The sequence below is a fragment of the Myotis myotis genome, unplaced genomic scaffold (assembly GCF_014108235.1).
Source record: "Myotis myotis isolate mMyoMyo1 unplaced genomic scaffold, mMyoMyo1.p scaffold_m19_p_1, whole genome shotgun sequence".
NCBI lineage: Eukaryota > Metazoa > Chordata > Mammalia > Chiroptera > Vespertilionidae > Myotis > Myotis myotis.
The window spans coordinates 99,166,704-99,191,845 of NW_023416313.1; the positions used below are offsets into that span (position 1 = coordinate 99,166,704).

The 25,142-nt window shown below is 40.7% G+C and overlaps 1 protein-coding gene across 1 annotated transcript in view; it reads left to right on the forward strand.

Moving 5' to 3' along the window:
- Window positions 1–25,142, forward strand: part of CUBN (cubilin) — a 285,455-nt gene that overhangs the window by 107,323 nt on the left and 152,990 nt on the right. The window contains exons 29-30 of the mRNA XM_036346196.1: window positions 14,326–14,507; window positions 24,873–25,047. Of these exons, the coding sequence (XP_036202089.1) occupies window positions 14,326–14,507; window positions 24,873–25,047 (357 nt within the window). The remainder of the gene's footprint in view (window positions 1–14,325; window positions 14,508–24,872; window positions 25,048–25,142) is intronic.

Below are 25,142 nucleotides of genomic sequence, written 5' to 3' on the forward strand. Positions count from 1 at the left end.
ATTTACTAGTATTTCTCACCCCTCTGGAGGCTAGAAGTCCAAGATCAAGGCGTTGGTGGAACGAGTTTCTCTGGAGATCTCTCTGGTTGGCTTGCAGATGGCCCTCTTGCTGTATCCTTCCATGACTGCTCTGTGAGTGTATATCCTGTGTCTCTTCCTGTGTCCAGATTTTCTCTTCATATCAGGGCACCAATCAGATTAGATCAGAATTCACCCTAGGGGCCTTATTTAGACTTAGTCACCTCTATAAATACCCCTATGTCCAAACACAGTGACATTCTGAGGTACATGAATTTGGGGGGATGCAATTTAGTCCAGCAGAGAAGGAGCTAGCACCCTTGACCTCAGGAGTTAGTCATGTAGTAAGGGACACAGACAAATAAACAAGTGTAGAAATAAGTCCATAATCCATGATGCTGTAGGACACAGAGGAAATCCAGGAGAGCCTGAGGGAGTTCAGGAGGCCCTCCAGGCAGCTTTTGTACAGGAATCATCCGTCAGACAAAGGTCCCAGAGAGGAAGACGTTTCTAAGGCTTAGGATGACACCAAAGTTTTGCCACTAGCAAGTGTTTCAGCTAGAGCACATATTCTCAGCATCAACCCCAAGGGGGTGAAAACTGGTTCTTGGAAGGATGAAAAAAAATCATATGCTTTATGTATAAAGTACAGATATCTGTAACACATAACAGATATATAGTATATCTGTGATATTAAACTTTTATGAGGGTGAATTTAGGAAAAACAAATCTCAGAAAGCTCCTTAGAAGGGCAATAGTGAACCAACAATGGTTGAAAAATACTGAGCTAGAGGTAGTGATAGAAGTTGAGGCAGGGCAGGTGTCAGAGACCAATTGATAAGACCCATGCAAGAACTTGGATTTTATGTCTTGTCTGCCTGGAGCCTTGCTTCTGCACAGTGCAAGCATTCACAATCTGGAGGTATGATGTTTGCAGTGAAAGTGAATTTATGAATTGTGCTTTGCAAAGATTCCAGGGGGGGTGGGTTGTGAATCACACTGTCTGGTTCTAATCTCAGACAGACCTTTCTCTCTGCTGGTGACAAATCGCTTTCATAGTGTCACTTCCTGCTGGGTGGCTGATATGTAATGTCACAGAGAGAGAAGTGGTAAAACACCTGTCCCGATCTGCCTCTAAAGTAATCTTATTTATGATTAAAAAAAAAACAAAAACAAAACATCCTTTGTTCAGTAGTCTGTAAGCAATCTCTTGGTTTAGACAGACTCCTGGGATTCTTTTATTATATGGTGTGATAGAAGAGAAACAAATCCTGTTCAGTTTGAGTAGAAATTTAAGTCCATTTCTGTTTAAATTAAAACTTACTTCCCTAAATGCCGACTAGACTTTCTTTTACATTCATAGATGCTATGTCTTCCTGCTTATTCTAGCCACTTCAGCCTATTGGATACCTTGAACCTTTGTCTTTGTGATACTCTTAGGAAAATTTTAAGCATGGAGACTGCAAATGAATGCAGTCCTAGCATAGAGCCAAAGCAAAGATTTCTGCATTATGGTACTGTGTCTGATTTTTATTTTGGGCAAATTCTCACTTAAATCTTTTTTTTGCAAAAAAGTTCTTAATGGATGATGCCAATTAAAAAAATCTGTTTATAAAGTAATTCACGTTTGTAAAATTGAGATAATAACTTACAAAACAACTCTTGCAGCTCTTTTCGTCTTGGCTCCCGGACTTTCCAGCAAGGTCAGAGGTGGCAATAAGCAAATGCAGACATTTCAGAATGAAAAGCTAAAAATGAGTGGAAAAGCTAAATCCTGACAGTATTTGCCTCCTTGACAACAGCCAGAGATACACATACACACAGTTGACCTTCATTTAATGTTGGCTCTGAGTCTTGTAACCAGTGGGGGCCTTTTAGGAGTCTTGCCTCTCAATTCCCATGACACTACTTTTGAAAAAGTTGGAGGTCAATTTCCTTTGCTACTTTCTGAAACAGTTATAAAAAGAAAAAAATCTCCCTCAAACAACCATGACCTTCCCAAATCACGTACTGCACAATTTGTAATCGTCCTTGAGATTTGGGCCAAAGGAAGGGCTTTTGGAATCTTCTGTTTGTGTTCGGGTTCCCTAGCAACAACATCTCTGAGAGAGATTGTACATACTTTCTAGGGGATTCCACAGTTTTTCATACATTGAAAAAGAAACTACATTTTTTTTTCACAGTTTCAAATTTTGTAGCAACCAAAAATGACTAAACCTAGACAGAACAAACAGGAGGTTCAATATAGAACATTCATTTTTTGTCCTCAGAGGTTTCTTTTTTTGAACATTTACTTAAATATTGCTATATTTGTCTCTACCATCATGTTACTAAGGCCTCATTTTATGTGTATGTCGCTGTGTGCTCAAAGGAACTGATGCCAGCTTTCAGTGGCAGTGACTCCCAAAACAAAGAAGGAACCTCTGGTATAGGAGAGTAATTACATTCCAGAAGATTTAGTAGAATTTTATACTCTCTATATAAGTAATGACATTAATGTACTTTGTCCCTGATTTTTCCTCCTTCTAGTTATACTTACAGCCTACTTACAGGCTAAATAATATTGATTTGACCACCAAAATACAATTTAAATTTTATTTTAAGATATTAGTTATAATTTAAAAAAACCATGTTGCCATAGATAGAGTGAATGAAAATATTATTACTGGACCAAGCAATTATCTTTAAAATGTTGATATTATCATTTAAAACTGATGTTGTCACTTTAAAATGTTGAGAATCATTTTAAAAATAACACTTGATATTCTCATTTTAAAAGATAATCCCATGTGCTGGGCCCTTTGGTTAGCGTTTTAAAAATATTATGTTTCCTCCCAAAAATTCTCTGAAATAAGCATCATTATCCCCATCTTATGGATAAGAGAACTGAGGAAAGAGTTGTAAAGAAGTTAATTCATTTCCCCAAACTCACAAATCGAGTAAGTGACAAAACCAGGACCCAGAACCAAGTGTGTGTGCCCCACCCCACGGCTTGTGCTTTAGTGGCTGCACTCTGCCGGGAAGCAGGTAGTTTTCCCCACGACTCTCCATTGCAAACCTTAAATGGTACCATCATGCAGAGCAGGCCAGGGCTTCGAGTCGGTTATTTTGTAACTAAATTCCCACGGAGGAAAATGAATGTTTTTAAATGAACCTCTGCTGTCGTTTCCAAGTAAAAAATGTCCTGGTCTCAAGCTCTCCCCATTAAATTCATTCTTCCTTCAGGTTTAAGTAGTAATAATTCCAAGAAGCACATTACTTAGCAAATGACGACTTCAAAAATAGCAGATGTTTGTTCTTCACCACAACATCTGCTTTATCAGGCATGTAAAAGTACTCTTCGTTTGGAGCTGCTATGTATGGCTGATGGAAGCATACACTTCTGAGCTGATATAGACCCCAGAGATTGTTCATTACCACGGTTTAGTTACACAAACTAGTTTACCAGGGCAGTTATAAGAAAATGAGAAGTGAAAGGAGAGCTGCCCACAAGACAGATCGGTTTGACTAGAGGTAAACAATGCGGATGGAGTGGCGCACTTGAGGATTTGATTCGTTTAGGAGCCCAGCCAGAACTATACCTTGTAAGCTAAGGACTTTGGCTGGCTGGCTGCCTGCAGCATGTGCCCTGCGAGGGGCCCTCATCCCTGGCATTACCATCACAGAAAGCACTCTCCTGGCTCAGGCTTGGGCAGGGGCAGAGCATGGGTCAGAGAACATCACAACCATTGACATGGCGCTGCCCACATCTGTCTGTTCATTTGTCATGTGGAGCAACCTCCCTGTGGAAAAATGGCTGGGAGTTGGGGAAAGGTGAGAAGAGGAATTTCAGGGGCTGGGGGTGGGGAGAAGGGGTGGTCAGTGATGCAGAGCCCTCTGTGGGGGTGCTGGTGAGCCTTTTCCCACAAGAGCACTATGTATCAAAATAATTAAACTGAGAGAAAGCAGAATAGAATGAATAGTTTTAAGTAGAAGCATGAAAGCTGAACATGGAAATCACAGAAAGAGAACATATGTCCTCTGTCTTTGCCGGTTTGGGGATTTCATAAAGTAGCCTTAGGCCTGACTACTTACACTGACTAGGGGCAATTAGTCCAGTTGCCTTGGTCTCATTTCATTTCCTTGGAAGATTTTATATATATATATATATATATATATATATATATATATATATATAATCGTTCAGAAATCTTTAATAATTTAAAAAATGTTTTAAGAAAGACTAATTGATTTGATTTCTCCTGAATTGTAAGCAAAGAATTTCTGCTGGGAAAGCATTTTTTAATTTGGCTGGAATGAGCAGGTTAGAAGAAAAAATATATAGTTAATCAAAATGAAAAGATGACGAGATTGACTATAATTTTCTGAGTGAAAATGAAAGATTTTTTATCCTTTAATATATAGGAAATTAAAATTTATATTTTATGAAAAGTCCTAAAATATGGTTCATTGTGTTCATTTCTCTTTAATGGTGTACTAAGGTAGAACACTTCAATATTAAGACTTAGGACATTTTAGAATGTCAGAAAGCTATGATAATCTTAACTTTGAATATTCATATGACATCTTATGTAGTAATTTAAAAGTCACTTTATAACTATGAACAGCATTGATGTTTAAGCTTCTTGTGTCTATTTTACAAGTCATTAACTATGGCCTATTCTTTCACTCTTCTTAAAAAATGTATTTGTCCCTGCCATTGAAAACAGATAACTCTACTCCAAGCATGTCAAACTCAAAGGCTAACACTGGCCAAATAAAAAAGGTTTAAGTTTATGTGGGCTGCAGAAAAACAAAAGCTTCAATCTTCATAGAAATGTAGGTTTATTTTGATGGAGACATGCCAAATACAAAGGGCTGAAATAAATGAGCAATCATTAACATAAAATAATAGAACATTTTAATAAAAATTAATATTTTTCTTGAACATTAACTTACTAGACATTGAGAAACTGCACAAATTAATAAGCGTAATGCAAATAAACTTATTTTTCTTGTGCTCTGAAAGCAAAATATTTCCTGTTGTGCACACCAAACAGGTCAGTACAAGATTAATGACGTGGTAATTGGCTGCTAAAATATTTGCTGCCAGTATTAGTGGAGAGAAATGGTGCACCTGCGTGTAAGGCAGGTAAGGGAAATGAATGCAACACGATTATAGTAATCAGTCATTAGCGAACGTTGTAGTTCGTTATTAATAACTAGTGATCCAGTGCATGGATTCATGCACATTGAAAGGAAATTAATTAGAAGGTGGCCAGTGGGGCAGGACTGGGCGAGATGGGCCGGACATGCCCTGGAGCCAACCTCCTGGGGTCCCTAAGAAACTAATTTTCAAATCCCTAAGATCATCTGAATTCTGGGGCTCCACCCTTGACTACATCTTCAAAGAGGACCAGTAATCTGATTTTAGCCTTCTCTCTTCAGAGAGTAGATACTTATCATTTGCCTTTCTCAGGAGAGGGGCATACACTTCTATACTATTGGGGAATTAACTGGAATTGCTGACTTTTTATGGTTCTTGTACATGCCACAGTTACCTTCAGACAACTTCGGTCATTTTAAGAAGCTCACATTCTTCTTCACCTCCATACCCCACCCCCAACCTGAAAGTTTCTGTTCAAAATCACCTTAATCACATTATTTGCATACTAGAGGCCTGGTGCATGAAATTCTTGCACTGGGGTGGGGGTGGGAGGAGGGTAGCTCAGCCTGGCCTGCACCCTCTCGCAGTCAGGAAGCCTTCGGGGATGTCCAACTGATAGCCCACAGGGAGCGGGCCTAAGCTGGCAGTTGGACATCCTTAGTGCTGCCACGGAGGCAGGAGAGGCTTCCGCCCCACCACTGTGCTCACCAGCTGTGAGCCTGGCTTCTGGCTGAGCGATGCTCTCCCTGTGGGAGCACACTGACCACCAGGGGGCAGCTCCTGCATTAAGTGTCTGCCCCCTGGTGGTCAGTGTGTGTCATAGTGACTGGTTGTTCCGATGTTTGGTTGATTTGCATATTAGCCTTTTATTATATAGGATATCATTGTATCAGAAGTGAGGCCTGTTTAGTCTAGAAAATAGTTTAATTTTGCCTTGGTTTGGATCTTCCTCAAATTCTGAGCTTTTAGTTTCCATTTCACATCATACTTGTCCCACTAGAAGAGTCCTTATTGGCAACTTCTCCCTGTGACTCTACACCCTCCCCATGCTTCCTTTGTACCTTTCAGGGGGAAAGTGGACTAACCAGTGAGGACTCTCTTAAGGTATTGAAGAAGAGAAAGATTTTTTTAAAAAATTATAGAAAAACTACTAAAATATAAATCAGTCATTTTAATGAAGCATGTGAGCATCATAATGTAGTGTTTAAATGTTATGCTTTTGCTATACATTGACCACTAATTTCAACAATGACCACTAATTTCTCAGGCATTTTCCTCGAAAATTAGATGACGAGGATGTGAAAATTTCTTTTGGGGGGCCATTCTCTATTCTTTTTCTTCTAGCCTAGGTGGCCCATGTCAGTTCCAAGCTGGCAGTCCTCTGGGTGTTATTGGTTTATGGAACATAGTTTGAGGAAAATGCCAGTGTAAAGAGGTGACTGCATTTGAGCAGTTATAGGGAAATAAGGAATGTAACCTTTGAAACTCTGTGCCCCTGATTCTGCTTAGCAGTTTCATTGCCAGTTTGCTTTTTCTTGTTAAATTTACCTTTATTGTTGAAAGTATTACAGATGTCCCCTTTGTTTGTTTGCATTATTTTTCCCATTGACCCCCTCCACCCCACACCCACCCCTCCCAGGCCTTCACCACTCTATTGTCTGTGTCCATGGGTGGTTTGCATTTATTAAAGCTTTTTCATTTAAAAACAACCACCCCAAACTTTGAAGATAGAGCATAAATAGGCTATGCTTAATTAAAAAACAACTTATGACTCATTGCTTGCTTTAGACCAAAAAGAAAAAAAGAAAGTATTAGCAAAGTCCTTTTAAGAAAAAGATTTAAATTATCTTCACTAGTAAACAGGTTTAGAAACAGTTTTTAACTCTTCTTTGGTATGAGTGCAGTACATCAGCATGCTTCCTGCTGATAAGGGGAGTACTTCCTCTGATCTCCTGACTGGGAGTTTGGAGGAAACTAGGATCAAATGGATTATCAGTCACCAGTACTGTAAGTTTTATAAAGATGAACTAATTAAAACTGAAACACATATGATACTCGTTGGGACATTATTTTATTCCAGTTCAGCTGATGTCTAATGATGCCTCAAATTAAATGAACAGTATCTTTGCTGTATTTGTTTTTTCAGGTTGCTATGGTGATGATTTCCTCAGTAGATGGGCCAAACAGTAATGAAGGCAGTCAGTGTTCAGTGCTGCCATTCCAGCGCCCAATAAGGCATAGCGAGAACACAGAACTGGGAGTGGGGTGCTGAGGGTAGAGTGAGAAAGGATGGGGGCACTGGCCCTAAATCTGTCCTTCACTCTGGGAGCTTCAAATCCAGTGGCATTCCTGAATCTCACTTTGCTCATCTCTAAAATGGGCCCACATCATAGAGTGGTTATGAATTTTCAATAAAATAATATGCTTGTTAAAAGCTCTTTGAAAAACTAAATTACCATGCAAATATGAACTACCTTTATTATAGCTTAATGAATGATTGATTTTTTACATCTCAGCTATTTATGATGGCTCTTTAGCTGGTATGGTAATTTCTCTTCTAACTCCAAGTATTTTTCTAATATCATCCCATATCTGGATAAACTTCTGTTAAATTACAACACATATAGAGGATCATCATATGCAAGACACTTAGTTAAAAACCTTACTTTGGTTATTTCATTTAATCTATATAACAAACCAATGAGCTTAAATACTAATTCTATTACAAATAAAGAAGTTGAGAAATTTCTTTTATATTTTACTAGAGGCCCAGTGTGCGAATTTGTGCACCAGTGGGGTCCCTCAACCTGGCCTGCGGGAACCTGGGCTGAAACCGGCTCTCTGACATCCCCCAAGGGTTCCTGGATTGCAAGAGGGTGCAGGCCAGGCCGAGGGACCCCACTGGTGCATGATCAGGGCTGGGGAGGGACACGGGAGGTTGGCCAGTCAGAGAGGGACCATGGGAGGGCTCCAGGGCATGTCCGGCCCATCTTGCTCAGTCCCGGTCGGCCAGACCCCAGCAGCAAGCTAACATACTGGTCAGAGAGTCTGCCCCCTAGTGGTCAGTACACGTCAGAGTGACTGGTCGACCAGTTGACTGTCTGCCCCCTGGTGGTCAGTGCACGTCATAGCGAGTGGTTGAGCGGCCTTAGCATATTATGCTTTGATTGGTTGAAGAGATGACCATACACTTAGCATATTAGGCTTTTATTATATAGCATGATGAGGAAGAGGATATTGGGAGTCTAAACATCTCCTGTTTTATTTCCTGATAACTATTGGTTGATATAACTTCTTTCATCTATAGCTTTGGCTCTCCTCCGTCTCTCTTTCCTACCCTTCTGACCCCCCAGTCATCCACCCGAAATCACAGACATGACTGACAGTGTCATGATTTTTAAAAATTACTGCATACTTGCTAACCTGTGTTTTCTCAGGAGTTTCACTTTTTTAATTTTTGCAAATATGTTTGTACTATTATTTTTTCCTCTAAATGAAATGCAGATACCTGAGATTTTTCCAGAAGCCTTATTGCTTCCATCTCCAAAATGGGCAGATGGACTTAGAAACAGATTTTCTTCTGTGACTCATGCAGGAGAGAGTACATTTAACAAAAGATTTCCCTTTGAGGGGTACACTGAGGGAAATAGTGCAGTGAACAAAACACTTTCCCCTCTTCTAGGCCCTGAATAAATTTAAATTTAATAGGAAAGTAAATTAGGATACTTGTTTATGCAGAAAGTTTTTAGTATTAGACATTAGCAACCCTGATGACAACTACATAGGTAAAACAGCTTACCAAATAAGTTTTTTTTAATTCCACAATCTTTATTAAAAAAATCTTGTTTTTACCACAGGTAATAGAGAAATAGTAAATCAAATTAAATGAACAGCTTTGCTACCCATTCTGAACAAGAAATTGTTGATGAGGCAGAATTAATCATTTAGCTTTGGGAGTCTTGATTCATTTCAGCATTTAGAACACATTTCTCTTCTTCAGAATTACACACAATAGTTTTTTGGGTTATTTCAGTATTTCTTTTGCTTACAATGGGATAGTACATGTTGATACAGGTTCTAAATCACATTTTCTATATTGTAATTGACTCCCTTTTCTGCAGCTAATGAAATGGAAAAAAATGCACTAATACAATTCAAAAGACTCACATTATACATTAAAAACTCTACTATCTATTGTGAATTGTAATTGTTAATTGCTTTCATTTATAATTAAAAAGTTCAATTTTTGTGAATTTATGATTTTTTAATTTTTATCCATAATTATACAATTCCAAATTCATGTTCTAATGTTTTACTGTTAGCCTAATGATAGCTTGAGCTTATGAAACAAAGTATCAAATAATTCATTACATATTTAATTTTTTTATTAACAGACTTTTTTTAATTTTGTTGTGAATATGTGTTCCCTTGTCACTAAAAAAAGAGCATAGGAAAAACAGACGTTGTTCTTTTATTTTTCAGTTTTTAAAATATATACTTTTGTCGTATTTTCTTTTGCCTGAGACCAAGTACACAATGTCAAAGTGTCCCAAAATCTAGGAAAAAGTGATGATACTCAAGAGAGTGAGCCATAACTGGCTGAATGCTGATCAAAAATCTCTCACCTATGGACTAGTATCAAAGAGTATCCTGCTAACTTGTACTACCAAAACTAACAAATTTAAAAATATCTGTTAGCACCTCAGTATGATGATTTTTTAATTCTTATTTGTAGCTTATCACCAATTAACATGTGAAGAATAAAGTATAATTCACTGATTGCTTTTTAAAAATAAATACTTATTGAAATTACTCTTTGAAAACTGAAGAAAAAGCAGAAAGAGTTTAATGACTCGCAGGAGGGCATGTGGCATTAGCAGTTTTTATGTCTATAACTGCATTTTTAAAAATAGACATTAAGTACACCTGGCTTCCACAGCAGAACTGTTCTATGGCATATGCTCAATAAATATTTATTGAATGGATGCACGAATGGGAATTAGAAATTTATTGTTATCTCTTTCAAGATTTAAATAGTCAAAGGCAGAGGTTCTACCATAAGTATCAGAATTAACTCTATTTTTCCAGTACTTTATAGTTTTTACTATAATATAGAATCACTAAATTAATTTATACTATTTTGCATTCAATGTGAACTTTTGAATCCAAGTTGTTAACTTCTGATGTGTTAAACCTCAGAGGTAGTGAGAGCAGGAAGTACAAGTAGAAAGCTTCAAAGAGCTTTCAAACTCCAACTGTTTTTCTCTTCTTCTCACAACCACACAATATTTTTCACCAATAGGGTATCACTTTTAATAGTATTGGAATTTCTCTTTAGAAGACACACGTAAGCACTATTAATGAGAAGAGAACATGAGAAACCTAAAAGTAATATTTCCTTATGTTTTTATAAACCTTGTTTATATTTGTTTAAATCTTAGGAAAAGTACATGGTGGTTCTTAAGAGCTGTCAGTGGGTACATAAAATAAGTGCTATAATTTTTCAGAGCATTAATGAATGCCAAGAATCTGATATTATCATTCCAGTGACTAATAAAAGGGTATTGGCATCCTGTTATTTGCAAAGGAATTTACAAGGAAACCTAAAACAATTGGAAAAGACAATGGAAAATGTTTTACAGATTTTTAGACAAATCAGCTAAATAAAAAAAATTGAGTTGGATTGTCTGGTGAACTGAAGCTAATAAAAACGCAGAGATGAGATATCCAAGCTTTCATTTCTCTGTTCTCTTTTATAGTATTTAGCTACAGAGTTATTTTTCTCCAAAGATTTTTCCATTGAATTACTTAATATGGTATAACTGATATGAAGAACTAGAGGAGCTGAAATGTACGTTAAAAAATATTGGGGTAACAGAATGGCATTGCTTACCTATAATGCAATTTAGTAAAAGGTATTTCATGTTAAGATGATTTATATGGGCCACAGCATTGGAAAACTTTAGAGAGTATCCTTTGATGAAATATTCTGTGACTGGTGCCCCCTAGACTTGTGCAGTGGTACTGACCATATATACAATCTGCTGATTTTGGCTTCAGGAATACTTTCCATGGGTTGTCATAGTAGGAAAAATATTTTCTAATCTTTCACGGCATTTATTTTTTTAAACATTCATGGTAGTATATAAATAATGTCCACATATCTAATTTTAAGCAGCTTTTTTGCAGGATTTTAACCCGAAATAAAGTAAGATGTTTATAAGCCATAGAAAAGATACTGCTCTGTGCAAAAAATTTAAAGTCTGAGAAAAGGAAGTTTTCAAATGGAAGCAGACTAGCAACTCAAGGTGGTAACATGTTGAGCTGGAATCAGATTTCTTTACTGCATCAAGAGTCTTCTTAGAATTCTCAGTTATTTTTAGTTAAGTGGAGATTCTATGTAGAGAATATGTATTTTTGAACTTTTTAAAAACTTCTTTTTTAACTCACCATACAGGATGAATTAGCATAGGGTGATAGTAGACCTGACCTTAGCTTTAGTGTCTTACATTTTCAGTCACAACAGTTAAGTTTCATTCATGTGAAAATGCACACATATTCATAATGGAATGAGGAAGCATTATTATTTTTATTTTTTAACAATCTTTATTGTTGAAAGTAGTGCATAATGCCCTCTTTTCCCCCCATTGACCTCTTCTAGCCCACCAAAGGAGGCATTATTATTTTTAAACATGACAAAGCCTTGATGAAGAGTAAGAGAAGGTATTTGAAAGAATTTACCAATCAATAAATAATATTTGAAAAAACAGAAAAGGAGGCCCAGATATGTTAGCAAAGCAAACAATATTTTTTAATCACTAAAACTTGCTATTAGAAAACAAGATAATCTCTCCTTTTTTCTAATTTCCTCTTTAGAATTTGAGCCTTCCTTAAATTTTATTTCTTCTATGAGTTTTCTCTCCCTTTCTGTTCTGAAAGTTCTGTCTGGATCCTGCACACTGAGTCTGTAGAATGTAGGCGTTAAGCGCCCTGACAGAACCAAATCACCTGCGTCCTGTCCTGGCCCCACCACCTACAAGCCTGATGACCCTGGGCAAGCCACTTGACCTCTGTTTGCGTTGATTTGCTCATTTGAGAAAAGCAGATACTAATAGTACCTGCTTCATATGGTTATTACGAGAATTAAAATGGAAAACATTTGTAAAACACATCTAAGCACTCAGTAAGTGGTGACAAGTTTTTACTGTGTACCAAGTTAATTATTTGTTGTAATGATTTGCCTTAATCACTTTTTCATGTATATAAACATTCATAAAACATAGGCTGCAGTCTTCTTCTGTGCTTGTGTTTTATATATTGGTTTTTGTTTGTTCTTTGGTTTTTAGATATAAATTGCCTGGGTCAGGGCCTGTATAATTTTTTAATAGAATTAATTTTTTGGAAGAGTTTTAGGTTCATTGCAAAATTAAGTGGAAGGTAAAGCTCCCATATACCCCCGTTCCCATACATGCACAGCCTCCGCCATGATCAACATTCCCCACCAGGGTGGGCCATTTGTTACAGTTGATGACCCCACATTAACAGCCTCATCCCCGGAGTCCATAGGGTTCACCCGTAGTGTTCTACATTCTATGGGTTTTGTAATATATTTGGAACCATACCTTTTTAGATTGGTTTCTTTCTCTTATTAATATGCATTTACAATTCTAGATCTTAGGTCTGAAAAGCACTTAGAAATAATGTATTAAATACAGGAAACTAAAGACTCAGAGACATAGTGTTTACTGTCCATTATACTTTTTTAAAAATTCTTTATTGTTTAAAGTATTACATATAGTAGTAAATATGTCTCCTTTTTCTCCCATTGACCTCTCCTTGGCCACCCCCCACTCTTCCACACATGCCCTCACCCCCTAGCATCTGTGTCCATTGGTTATGCTTATATGCATGCATATAAGTCCTTTGGTTGATCTCTTACCCTCCTTTCCCTCCCTTGTCTTCCCTCTGAAGTTTGACGGTCTGTTCCATGCTTCTCTGTCTCTGGATCTGTTTTTGTTCATCAGTTGATGTTGCTCATTATATTCCACAAATGAGTGAGATCATGTGATATTTATCTTTCTCCAACTGGGTTATTTCGCTTAGCATAATGCTCTCCATATCCATCCATGCTGTTGCGAATGGTAAGAGTTCTTTTTTTGTTACAGCAGCATAGTATTCAATTGTGTAGCTGTACCACGTTTTTCTAATCCACTCATCTGCTGATGGGCACTTAGGCTGTTTCCAAATCTTAGCTATGGTAAATTGTGCTGCTATGAACATAGGAGTGCATATGTCCTTTCTGATTGGTGTTTCTGATTTTGGGGGATATATTCCTAGAAGTGGGATCACTGGGTCAAATGGGAGTTCCATTTTTAATTTTTTGAGGAAACTCCATACTGTTCTCCACAGTGGCTGCACCAGTCTGCATTCCCACCAGCAGTGAATGAGGGTTCCTTTTTCCCCTGCATCCTTTCCAGCACTTATCATTAGTTGATTTGTTGATGATAGCCATTCTGACAGGTGTGAGATGGCATCTCATTGTCATTTTTATTTGCTTCTCTCAGATGATTAGTGACTTTGAGCATGTTTTCATATGTCTCTTGGATTTCTGTATGTCCTCTTTCAAAAATTGTCTATTTAGGTTCTTTGCCCATTTTTTTTTATTGGGTTGTTTATCTTCCTTTTGTTAAGATGTATGAGCTCCTTGTAAATTTTGGAGAATAGGCCTTTATTGGATATAACATTGGCAAATATGTTCTACCATGCAGTGGTCTTTCTTGTTGTTTTGTTGATGGTTTCTTTTGCTTCCATTGAACTTCTTACTTTGAAATTCTTACCTACATATAATGAAAAAATATCTAAAAATTAGAATGACATTTTGAAAATATTACCAAAGGTTTAATGTGATGAGAATAAGGACTGAAAATTATTGCACAAATAATATAATCATATTTTTTAAAAAGAATAAATGTAATAACCTGTAGCCATGATTTTTTCCTCATTGTTTATAGCTGCTTAATTATAGCTTTATTGTAACTTTATGATTTTTCTCTTAAAATAGTTATCTGCATTTTCAATTACCTTTTGATTAGTTGGATTGTTAAATTCTTCCCACTGGCCAGAGCTCACTTGGAACTGACTGAGCCTTGCTGTTTTAACAGGTTGTGGTGCAGAGTTGTCTGGGGCCATGGGCTCCTTCAGCAGCCCCGGATACCCGAACACGTACCCCCCCAGCAAGGAGTGTATATGGTACATTCACACTGCTCCTGGGAGTAGCATTCAGCTCACCATCCATGACTTTGATGTGGAGTATCATCAAAGCTGCGGGTTTGACGTCCTGGAGGTAGGAATTTACATTGTTTTTCAGCACATTCCAAAATCTGAGGTAGAATTGGAAATCACTGCAAAAATCCCTTCATTCTTTCCAGTATTCTGATCAGTGTTCTATTAGAAGTTTTGATGACATTTGCAGACACATGGGATTAACATCTCAGTTTGGCTTTCTCTAAAAGAAGTGCCCGAAGGACGTGGTGGCCGGCAGCTTCCAGGAGGCGAAGCCAGGAAGCAGGCGTGAAGGGAGCACGTGAGGGAGGGTGCAGGACAAAGAGCCAGTGAAGGGAGGCTCTGTGAGCAACCTGGGCTTCATCCTGCTGGGACCCTCTGAGCTCTAGTGAGGCCTACTCTTCAGAATCATCCCTCTCAGGACACCAGGCCGAAGCATTGGTCCTGCAGTCCCACCCCCACTGACGGAGGAAGTACTTGGCATTGTTAGTGCCCCACACTTGCAGCCTGGGAAAGGCACTGGGGAGGCAGAGTGCGTGCAGGGAAGGCCATGGGCTGCGGGCACTGGGGTGGGGCAGGGCAGTAAGCAGAGGAGTTGTCCACCGTACCTGCAGCTGCAACCTGAGGGGGTTCACGTGGGGCCAGGGGCGAAGCACATCTGCTGCAGAGGCTTTTAACAAAATGGTCACTTAGACAGTTTGAGGCATTTTCCAACATTACTGCAAAGGGTTTATCTCAGATAATTACAATGGCCTTTGGGAATCTATTACAATCAGCTTTTTATTGCAGGAATCTAGTCATTTGGGGATTATACATAGGGTAGACATCCTGAACTTTGACCTACCTGCAAAATTTAAGGCTTCTAAGTATGCACAGAAATATCACCATAGGAAAAGGGATGCTATTGCACATGACAGTCATGACAAGTGTCTCTCTCTACATATCTGGTAGAACTTAGACGCCATGAGAGCTGGGTATTGGGTCTGCTTTTGTTTTGTTTTACTGCTATTTCCCTAGGGCCACAGATTGCTTGTCAAATAGCAAACACTCTATATGTATTTATTGAATGAAAACACAAATGTGTCTATGATTGACACCCCATAATAGCACACATTTATGGTGGTTTACAAAGGGATTTTGACATCCATTTCCCCCACTTAAATGTTCAATACTCCTGTGAGTTAAGGGTCGGGGGGTGGAATTTTGTCCCCATTTTACCATTGTCAACAGAGGCTCAGAAAGGTTGATGGGTTTTCCCATGACTACAAGGATGGTGAGTGGAAGAGCTACTGTTATTGTAGGATTGCACTGGTAAAATTCCTCCGTTGCTACTGAGATTGGGGTATCCCTTCTCCCACTGGGAGCTTGGGGTCTGCTTCTTTCGATATCTTAAGCAAAAGGATTTTCTAAGATTCCCACAGGAGGATGAGATGGGGTAGAAAGGTTTATTCATGTGAAATTATATACTGTGGGTAGCAAAGTCTCATATCCCTTAAATCAGTCCTGGAAAATGTGTAGCCAGGGCTTCAGCAGAGCTAGAAGCAGAGTCAGTGCCCAGAATTTCTGTTTCATAGTGGAATTGAGTCTGGTACAACAACAGGCTAGTCCCAGTCCATCAGTCCATTGTGTGGGTCCACATGGCCCTGAGCCAGGTGGGCAGATGCAGGGGAGTGTGCCCCATGTCACAGGAGAGCCAGGAGCTCAAGAAGACCAAGAGCACAAAGAAGGAGGACTTCTTTGTTCAGGAGTTTAAATACCAAATCTTCCTGTGCTTGCAGTGCCCATGCCTACATGCCTATTCTGGGCAACGCCCTATTCCTAGGTATGAGTGACAGGCAAGCACCTTCCCACATCACCCAGACCCTACTGGGCATGCCATTGTCCAGTCCCTTTCCCCAGCAGGAATCAGACCTGGAGAGTGTTAAACTGCAGCTTCCCGGCAAAGCTGTACAAATGTCGTGCCTCTAGTATCTGGCCTTCCCTTTACTCCTTTCCTGTTATTAATTAGTAGCCAGGTTATTAGAACAGTATTACTATCAACTGAATGCATCCACTACTCAGCACTTCATGTAAGCTGGTATGAAAAGATAGAGGTGGGCAGTATGCCAGATATTGAAATGAGTGGCAGGTATTTCAAGGAATCTTTAACACTTAAAAACTTTAATTACAAAACAGATTCTTTCCTTGAAAAGAAATGGGGTTCTCGAGTCATGCCCTCACTGAGTGGTTGCAGTCACTAGGAACTGCATTTAGCAGCTCAAGTATCTATAAAGGAGGATATGCTGCAGGGAATGAAATCGAGACAGAGCTGGTAAGTCCTTGGGCGAACCCATCCCCTCATCATCATGTAAGTTCTGTTGCCAAGTCATGACTCCATCTCAGAAGACCTGATTTTTGGGAGGAGAGAACAAGGTGGCAACCGAAATTCACACTACAAAGTGCGACTTAGTAGTACAAAGTGCGACTAACACTCAAATGTGGAATCTTCAGATGGTCCCTCTTGCTAGCAAGGGTATTTCTCAGTTGCATAAAACCCTGGACACTTACAAAGGGCTGGCAGCAGACTTTTCCACAATGTGAAATGTTCCAAAACCTTCATGTTCATATCCACAGCGTAGTTGGCAAATGTAAATAGGTTCATTGTGCTTTGGGCTTTGTCACACCCATTACGTGAGAAAGCAAAGACTGGGGCTGCTCCCTGCAAGCTGCCTGGGGACAGAAAGACAAAGCAGGGTCTGCAGACAGCAGCACTCAAGCCGGGCACTTACTGTGACTGCACAGGAAGGGCCGTGAGAAGTGGCTGCAGTCTGCTTAGGGCTTATGTTTTTAGGACAAGGTAGTCTCCCAATGTTCCATCAAAATCAGGATTTGGAGGGATACTTTGAGGCCCTTAAATATTTTGTGAGTTTTTTCTTAAGGCTAAAATAAGTATCTTCCTTACTTAAAAAAAAATTGATTTCAGAGAAGAGGGGAGAGGGAGAGAGAGATAGAAACATCAATGATGAGAGAAAACCATTGATCGGCTGCCTCCTGCACACTCCCAACAGGGAATGGAGCCCACAACCAGGGCATGTGCCCTTGACTGAAATTGAACCTGGGACCCTTCAGTAAGCAGGCCAATGCTCTATCCACTGAGCGAAACTAGCTAGGGCTCTTCCTACTTTTTGTTAAAAAATCTTATTTGACCTCTCTGCAAATACAGTGGGGCCTTGACTTACAAGTGTAATTCGTTCCGTGACGGGGCTCTTATCTCAAATTACTCGTATGTCAAATCAAAAAGTGAACGAGTGAGACACATGATGCTGGCCTGATGTTGTGGCGTTCACTGTGACGTTCGCTGTGCCAACTAGCAGTGGGGTATCTTAAGCTGGCTTGTAACCCGAATTTTAGCTTGCAAGTCAAAGCAAAAAATCGGACAAGAGATGGTTCGTATCTCGAAAAACTCATTAGTTGGGACACTCATAAGTCAAGGCCCCACTGTATTCAAGTCAGGTGGAAAATGCTGTAATAAATTGCACTAATAATGATCCTATATAATAAAAGGCTAATATGCAAATCAACTGAATGGCAGAATGACCGGTCGCTAAGATGCACAATGACTACTGGGGGCAGATGCTCAATGAAGGAGCTGCCCTCTGATGGTCAGTGCACTCCCACAGGGGGAGTGCCGCTTAGCCAGAAGTCGGGGTCATGGCTGGCAAGTGCAACAGAGGCAGTGACAGGAGCCTCTCCTGCCTCTGTGGCAGCACTAAGGATGCCCAACTGCCAGCTTAGGCCTGCTTTCTGTGGGGAGCAGGCCTAAACCCTCAGTCGGACATCGCCTGAGGGCTCTTGGAATGCGAGAGCATGCAGGCCAGGCTGAGGGACCCCCGCCCCCAAGTGCATGAATTTTGTGCTTGGGCCTCTATTTGTTGATATAAGAAACATCCAAACCCGTAGAGAATTTATATGAGTTTATTTGAGCCAAACTGACAATTGCTGAAAGCAAAAATCTCAACAAATACTCTGGAGAATGGCAGTTTTTCAGCTTATCCTATCTAATAAAAGACAAAAGGGTAATTGACCGTACCTTTGCTATGCTTCCCATTGGCTAATAAAGGTGATATGCAAATTAACCGCCAACCAAGATGGCGGTCAGCAGCCACGCAGCTGAAGTGAGCAGGAGGCTTGCTTGCTCCAGTGATGGAGGAAACCAAGGTTCCCTGCTTGCCGCGGCCCAGCTCTGAGCTCTGAAAGCAACAAAGTTTCAATTATAGAAGCGAAACAAACCTCAGATACCTGCTTTCAGTTGGCCATGGCCACGGAGCCGGCTCTTAGTTCCAGTGACAGCAACGAAATTTCAATTATAGAAGCTAAATAAATCCCAGGATAAAAAAAAAAAAAAGAAAAAAAGGAGAGGCTGGGAGCTTCAGTCTCTGGCCAGCCTGAAAACGGCCCTCAGCCCCTCACCCAGGCTGGCCAGGCACCCCAGTGAGCACCCCCACCCTGAAGGGGGTATGACCAGCTGCATATAGCGATCAGCCCCTCACCCAGGCTGACCAGGCACCCAAGCAAAACCCCCACCCTGATCCAGGACACCTTTCAGGGCAAACCAGCCAGCCCCCACCGGTGCACCAGGCCTCTATCCTATATAGTAAAAGGGTAACATGCAAACTGACCCTAACAGCAGAAAGACTGGGAATGACTGGTCACTATGACACACACTGACCACCAGGGGGCAGATGCTCAATGCAGGAGCTTCTCTCTGGTGGTCAGTATGCTCCCACATGAGGGAACTCTGCTCAGCCACAAGCCAGGCTGATGGCTGCCAGCATAGCGGTAGTGGTAGGAGCCTCTCCTGCCTCCTCAGCAGTGCTAAGGATGTCCAACTGCAGCTTAGGTCTGCTCCCCACTGGCAAGTGGACATCCCTCAAGGGCTGCCGGGCTGCCAGAGGGATGTCTGATTGCCATCTTAGGCCCAATCCCCGGGGAGTAGGCCTAAGCCAGCAGGTGGTCATCCCCCGAGGGGTCCCAGACTGCGAGAGGGCACAGGCCGGGCTGAGGGACACCGCCCCCCCACCCCGAGTGCACAAATTTTTGTGCACCGGGCCTCTAGTTTTATATATTAGAGTCAACGGAGCGTTACATGAAATCCATTGGTGGTAGATTAGGGAGGTGGGAGAAAGCAAAGCAGGGAAATCTCTGGGATTAGATAAAGAATAAAACAAGAGAGATGCATACTTCTTTTACATTGGTGGGTTCAGGATAGTAAATAATTAACATTCAGAGCACCATAGAAATGATTTTGGGGGAACAAGATGACCATGAGCAGTTCTGTGGTCTCTTGCTCTGAGGGGTCTGTAAAAGGAGATTACTCTGACATTATCAAGGTTTGTTTTCTTAGATGCAAAATGACAATAGACCGGCTCAGTTAAGGTAAAGACTGACCTTTGATAAAGAAGCTACAGACCTAGGATGTGACTACCCATCATGACCTGCTTTTTAGTTAGGAAGTTTTATGTCCAAACCATCCTATTTGGTTAGTTTGGTATCTGAGTTTTACGGCCTTCCATGCTGGCCTCCCCAGGGCTTGTCAGATTTAGTATGTGGCCCCTTTTTTGTCTACATGATAAAATGATTTTTTCCATCCCTCAACCACAGATACTGATAAGGTGTTAGCAAGTGGTTTCAAAATTTGTTACCCTTGGTGGGTGTGTGGCCTAGAAGCACTGCTGGCTATTTTGACCCATCTGTTCTCAGCTTGCACATTATCCTTTCCTGTTGTGCTGAGAGAGCCAAGTAGGATCTCACTGTATTGGGCTTACTTGGTTTTCACCAAATTTAAGCAGGAGTCAATGTTTTTCTCCCTCAAAAATCCGAGTCCAGATACTGGCCATTGCATTTTTCAAAAGCCATTCGGTTACTCATAACCCTGGAATGCTGACTTGATTATAACAGTAAATGGAGCTAACAGAGCAGAAAGAAATGTTCAAAACAGATTAAAACCATAGGCTTTGAAATGTTTCATATCCCAAGAATTTGCTAAAAGCACATTTTTAAATCTCTGATCACCAGACCAGTTCTCTTTCCCCTAAAGTTTAGTCATATGCTGTAATCGAATGAACCACACCCTGAAATTCTTTCCAACTTTCCCTCTTTTGAAGAGTCATATGTTAACCGTTGGTGTTATTTGTGAAAGCCTAAAGTGCCTTTCTGTTGTTTGGGTCGCGGAAACACTGGCCGGTTTTTCTTCAGTCTCTGAGAAAGGAGCCCGAACCGGCATAAAGCCGGAAAGGAAATCCACTCCTTGGTGCAATAAACCTAGACAATTGCTTGATGTGGGCAGTTAGTTCCCTCTGGTCCCTGTGATGGTCTTTTGTGAGCCCAGCCCAGTAAGAAGGGAAGCAGAAGTGGTTGTGTTTATTCTTATGGAGGCTTCTAGGCCTAGCCAACTCACATCCGTTTTGTTTGTATTCTCAAGGGGACCCATGGGCAGGGAAAACAAAGAATATTTTGCCAATGTGCAAGTTTTCTTTGTTAGAACTAAACTCTGGTACCCGATGTTCTCTCCAAATACGTGCTGCCTATTGGGCTTGGATGATTAGGAGCACATGCTGTCAGTTTCATGCTCTGAGAACTGCGCCCAGGGAGAGGGGGCAGGGAAATCTTCAGAAACAAGAAGCAGTGCTGCTCCTTGCATTTGCATATGTGGACGTGGAGAGGGCCACACAGGGCTCTTCCCGAAGTCCTGCTTTGGATGGGACGGAGCGGGCCACACAAACACAGCTCCTCCTCATGAAAATAAGCATGAAGCTGTCAGTGCTTCATTCCTTGGCGATTACAGTCCTTGCGCTCAGGCCTCTGTGCAACAGGAGTTTCATTCATTTTGGTCTTTCCCGCATGACTGAGGGAATTAATTGGACAAAGAAATCATTATAGATTCAAATCACATACTCCCCCAAAGTAGGCTTGTTGTTCTTACTCTCTCTCCCCAGGGAACACTTGAGAGTTTTCCCTATCAGTCAATAGCTTCCTTGAGGGTGGGCAAGGGCAGGGGGCCTCAGGGATGGGGGAGAGTAACTGGAGGTGGAAAGCAGCACAGATCACAGAGGTGGGAGGGCGCAGCACACAAATCTTACTGAGCACTGCTTTCCTGGTTCCCATCCTGAGCATAGGATTATGATCACACACGTGGGGCAGAGGGAAGGACCCAAACACTAATATGCTTGAAAACTGTTGTCCAAAATTGTCCTTCTTCCACAAATTTAAGTTTCTCAAGACCTGATGGTAGGGGATTAATATCTTCTTCTTTAAAAAAAGATTATTTATTTTAAAGTTGAAAATGCTACCACTTATTCCTTTAGCCCAATATATCAATGCACAAACATGGTAAATATAAAAAAGAGAATCAGATGATAAACTCAGAAATAGCCTCTGATTGTACATTCTGTCAGTTTTCTTATAAGATGGCATCTTTTCTCTCTGAAATTAAGGGAAACTGCCTCATTTTCTTTTTTGTTACTCAAAATCCAGAGCATCCTGTTCAGTGATGTTTTATCCAGTTTCATAAATTTTCAATATTTTATTTTCTGCAATCATTTTCTTTTTTTATAGATATGTATTTATTGCCATTTTGTTGTTCATATTTTTGACATCCCTTTGCCCCCTTCTTCTTAAAGAAGACCGCTGATCATTTCATGTAATATTGAATTGGTGGTGATGAACTCCTTTAGCTTTTTCTTATCTGAGAAGTTCTTTATCTGTTCTTCGATTCTAAATGACAGCTTTGCTAGGTAGAGTAATCTTGGGTGTAGGACCTTGCTTTTCATCACTTTGAATATTTCTTACCAATCCCTCTGGCCTGTAAAGTTTCAGCTGATAGTCTTATGGGTAAGACTGCAAAGGTAACTAACTCCTTTTCACTTGCTGCTTTTAAGATTCTCTGTGCATTTAACCTTTTGCATTTTAATTATGATGTGCCTTGGTGCGGGCCTCTTTGGGTTCACATTGTTTTGAGAGTTTCTGCACTTCCCAGACTTGTACATCTATTTCCTTCACCAAGTTAGGGAAGTTTCCTATCATTATATTTTCAAATACTTTTTCAATTTCTTGCTCTTTCTCTTCGGCTATTGGCACCCCCATGATGTGAATGTGGGTACACTTGAAGTTATCCCAGAAGCTCCTCACACTATCCTCATTTGTTTTTTGGGTGTTTTTTTTTGGTTTTTTTTTTGGTGTTTTTTTTTGCTGTTCTGAGTGGGTGTTTTTTGCTTCCTTATATTCCAAAATTGCTGATTTGATTCTCAGCTTTATCTTCTCTACTGCTGATTCCCTGTAAATTTTCTTTATTTCAGTTAGTGTATTCTTCATGTCTGACTGTTTCTTTTTTATGGTTTCCATGTCCTTCTTTATACTGTTGAAACTCTCACTAAGCACCTTCAGCATCCTTATAACCACTGTTTTGAACTCTGTACCAATTAGTTTGCTTGTCTCCATTTCATTTAGTTCCTTATCTTATTCTTTCGCTTGGGAGCTATTTCTTTGTCTCCTCATTTGGGTTGTTCCCTGTGTTTGTTTCTATGTATGTGGTAGAGCTACTAAATGACAGCTTTGCTGGGTAGAGTAATCTTGGGTGTAGGACCTTGCTTTTCATCACTTTGAATATTTCTTCCCACTCCCTCTGGCCTGTAAAATTTCAGCTGACAGTCTTATGGGTAAGGCTGCAAAGGTAACTGACTCCTTTTCACTTGCTGTGAACCCTTTAAACAGGAACACCTGGGACTCTAGAAGCCCTCCATCTCACTCAACCCAATCCCTGTTACAACCAGAGGTTATGGTCTTCTCTTCCTGGCACTGGAACCCTGGGCTGGGGGCTTAGTGTGGGCCTGGAACCCCTTGCTCCTTAGTAGCTGAGATCCTTCCCTATTTTTAAATGTGTTTTTTTTTATTGAGTTTTTAGAGATAGAAAGGGAGAGAGAGAGAGAGAGAGAGACTGATGTGAGAGGAACACCCATCAGCTCCTCCTGCATGCCCCTACTGGGGATCAAGCCCCCAACCCAGACATGAGCCCTGACTGAGAATTGAACTGGTGATCTCTTGGTGCATGGGTTGATGCTCAATCCATTGAGCCACATTGGCCAGGCTCACTCTCCATTTTTTATCTGACACATGTCGGTGTGGGACCAGTTTGTTCCACATCTCCACCCCTCCTACCAGTCTCGATGTCGCTGCTTCTTTAGATGCTTAGTTGCAGGATTCTGTTCAGTTAGATTTCAGATAATTCTGATAGATGGCTGTTCTGTAGTTTAGTTGTAATTTTGATGTGGTTATGAAAGAATATGAGTAGTGCATTTACCTATGCCACCATCTTGACTGGAAGCCCTGACCAAAAATCAAACCTGCAACATTTTGGTGTATAGAACAATGCCCCAACTGACTGAGCCACCTGGCTAGGGCCTTAATTTTATTTTTTAATATCTTCTGTTTGATTATCTTCCCCACCCCCCTCCATGCAACACATACACTGGATAAGCAGGATCCACTGGTGTGTGAGGTGTCCTGGAGGCCCGGCCTGGGCTGGACTAGACTTGCTTGCGAGATGCTGGATGTGAGACCAAAGGATTCCTTGCTGGGGGGAATGCATCACTGGGGTGTTAGAGCCCAGTCAAACAGACAGTTGCAAATTGGAGGAGCCTAGGTCTGAGGACGACTGAGATAAATCTAGGGGAAACCATCCAGAGACTGAGGCCGAGCACAGGGCAATTCCTGAGCAAAGTTGGATGCTCTTGGTCATATTCCTGAGCATGGGCATGCTGGAAAGGGGAAGATTCCTTTCCTGAGGATACCATAGAACACACTATACAGGTTATATTCTCACTCCTTCTGACGAGATTGGCATGTCAGGGTGGTATGGCCGTAGACTCACTCCTTCTGAAGAAGCAGAAATATTAATTAAATGCCTAATCTTATAAAATATTCAGATTACAAAGTGGAAAATCTTAAAAATATAACTGGGAGATCAATAGCCTTCAATGAATTTTCACCAACAAGATGGCTTTAAAGTATGTAGAAGAGTTAGAAAATCAGACTTGATTCTACATTACCAGCAATGCCTCTGCCAAAGAAAGCAGGAAATCCCTTTGAAGACATGAAAAAGAGGAAGAGAGGAGGTAGGGGACACTCTGGAATCACCGATACAGTTCAGCTCTGCAATTCTGGCTGATAAAATAAGCAAGCATTTCGTGGGTGGTGCAACTTGTGAGTTCTCAGGGCAGAGGGAGTGCCTTTGAAAATCCAGCTCAAGTTTACAGTTCATCCCCACCCAGGGAGGCCAAGACTGCAATTTCTAGTGATAATAAAGTTCAAGAGCTGGTGGCAAAGTGAGTCATGGAGGGCTGTATTTGCTCAAATATCTCCCCTCATTTAAGTCCTTTTTTTCCTATCCTAGATCTATGGAGGCCCCGATTTCCACTCTCCCAGAATAGCCCAGCTGTGTACCCGGAGGTCACCTGAGAATCCCATGCAGGTCTCCAGCACAGGACATGAGCTCGCCATCCGATTTAAGACTGACAGCATGATCAGTGGGAGAGGCTTCAATGTCTCATGGCAAGCTGTCCCTGGAGGTGAGTGAACCAGAGAAATCTCAAAGTACTGAAGCCTAGCCCTTGTGAACTTTGATGAAATGATTGGAGAGAGGTATGAAGGCTCCACCCTGACA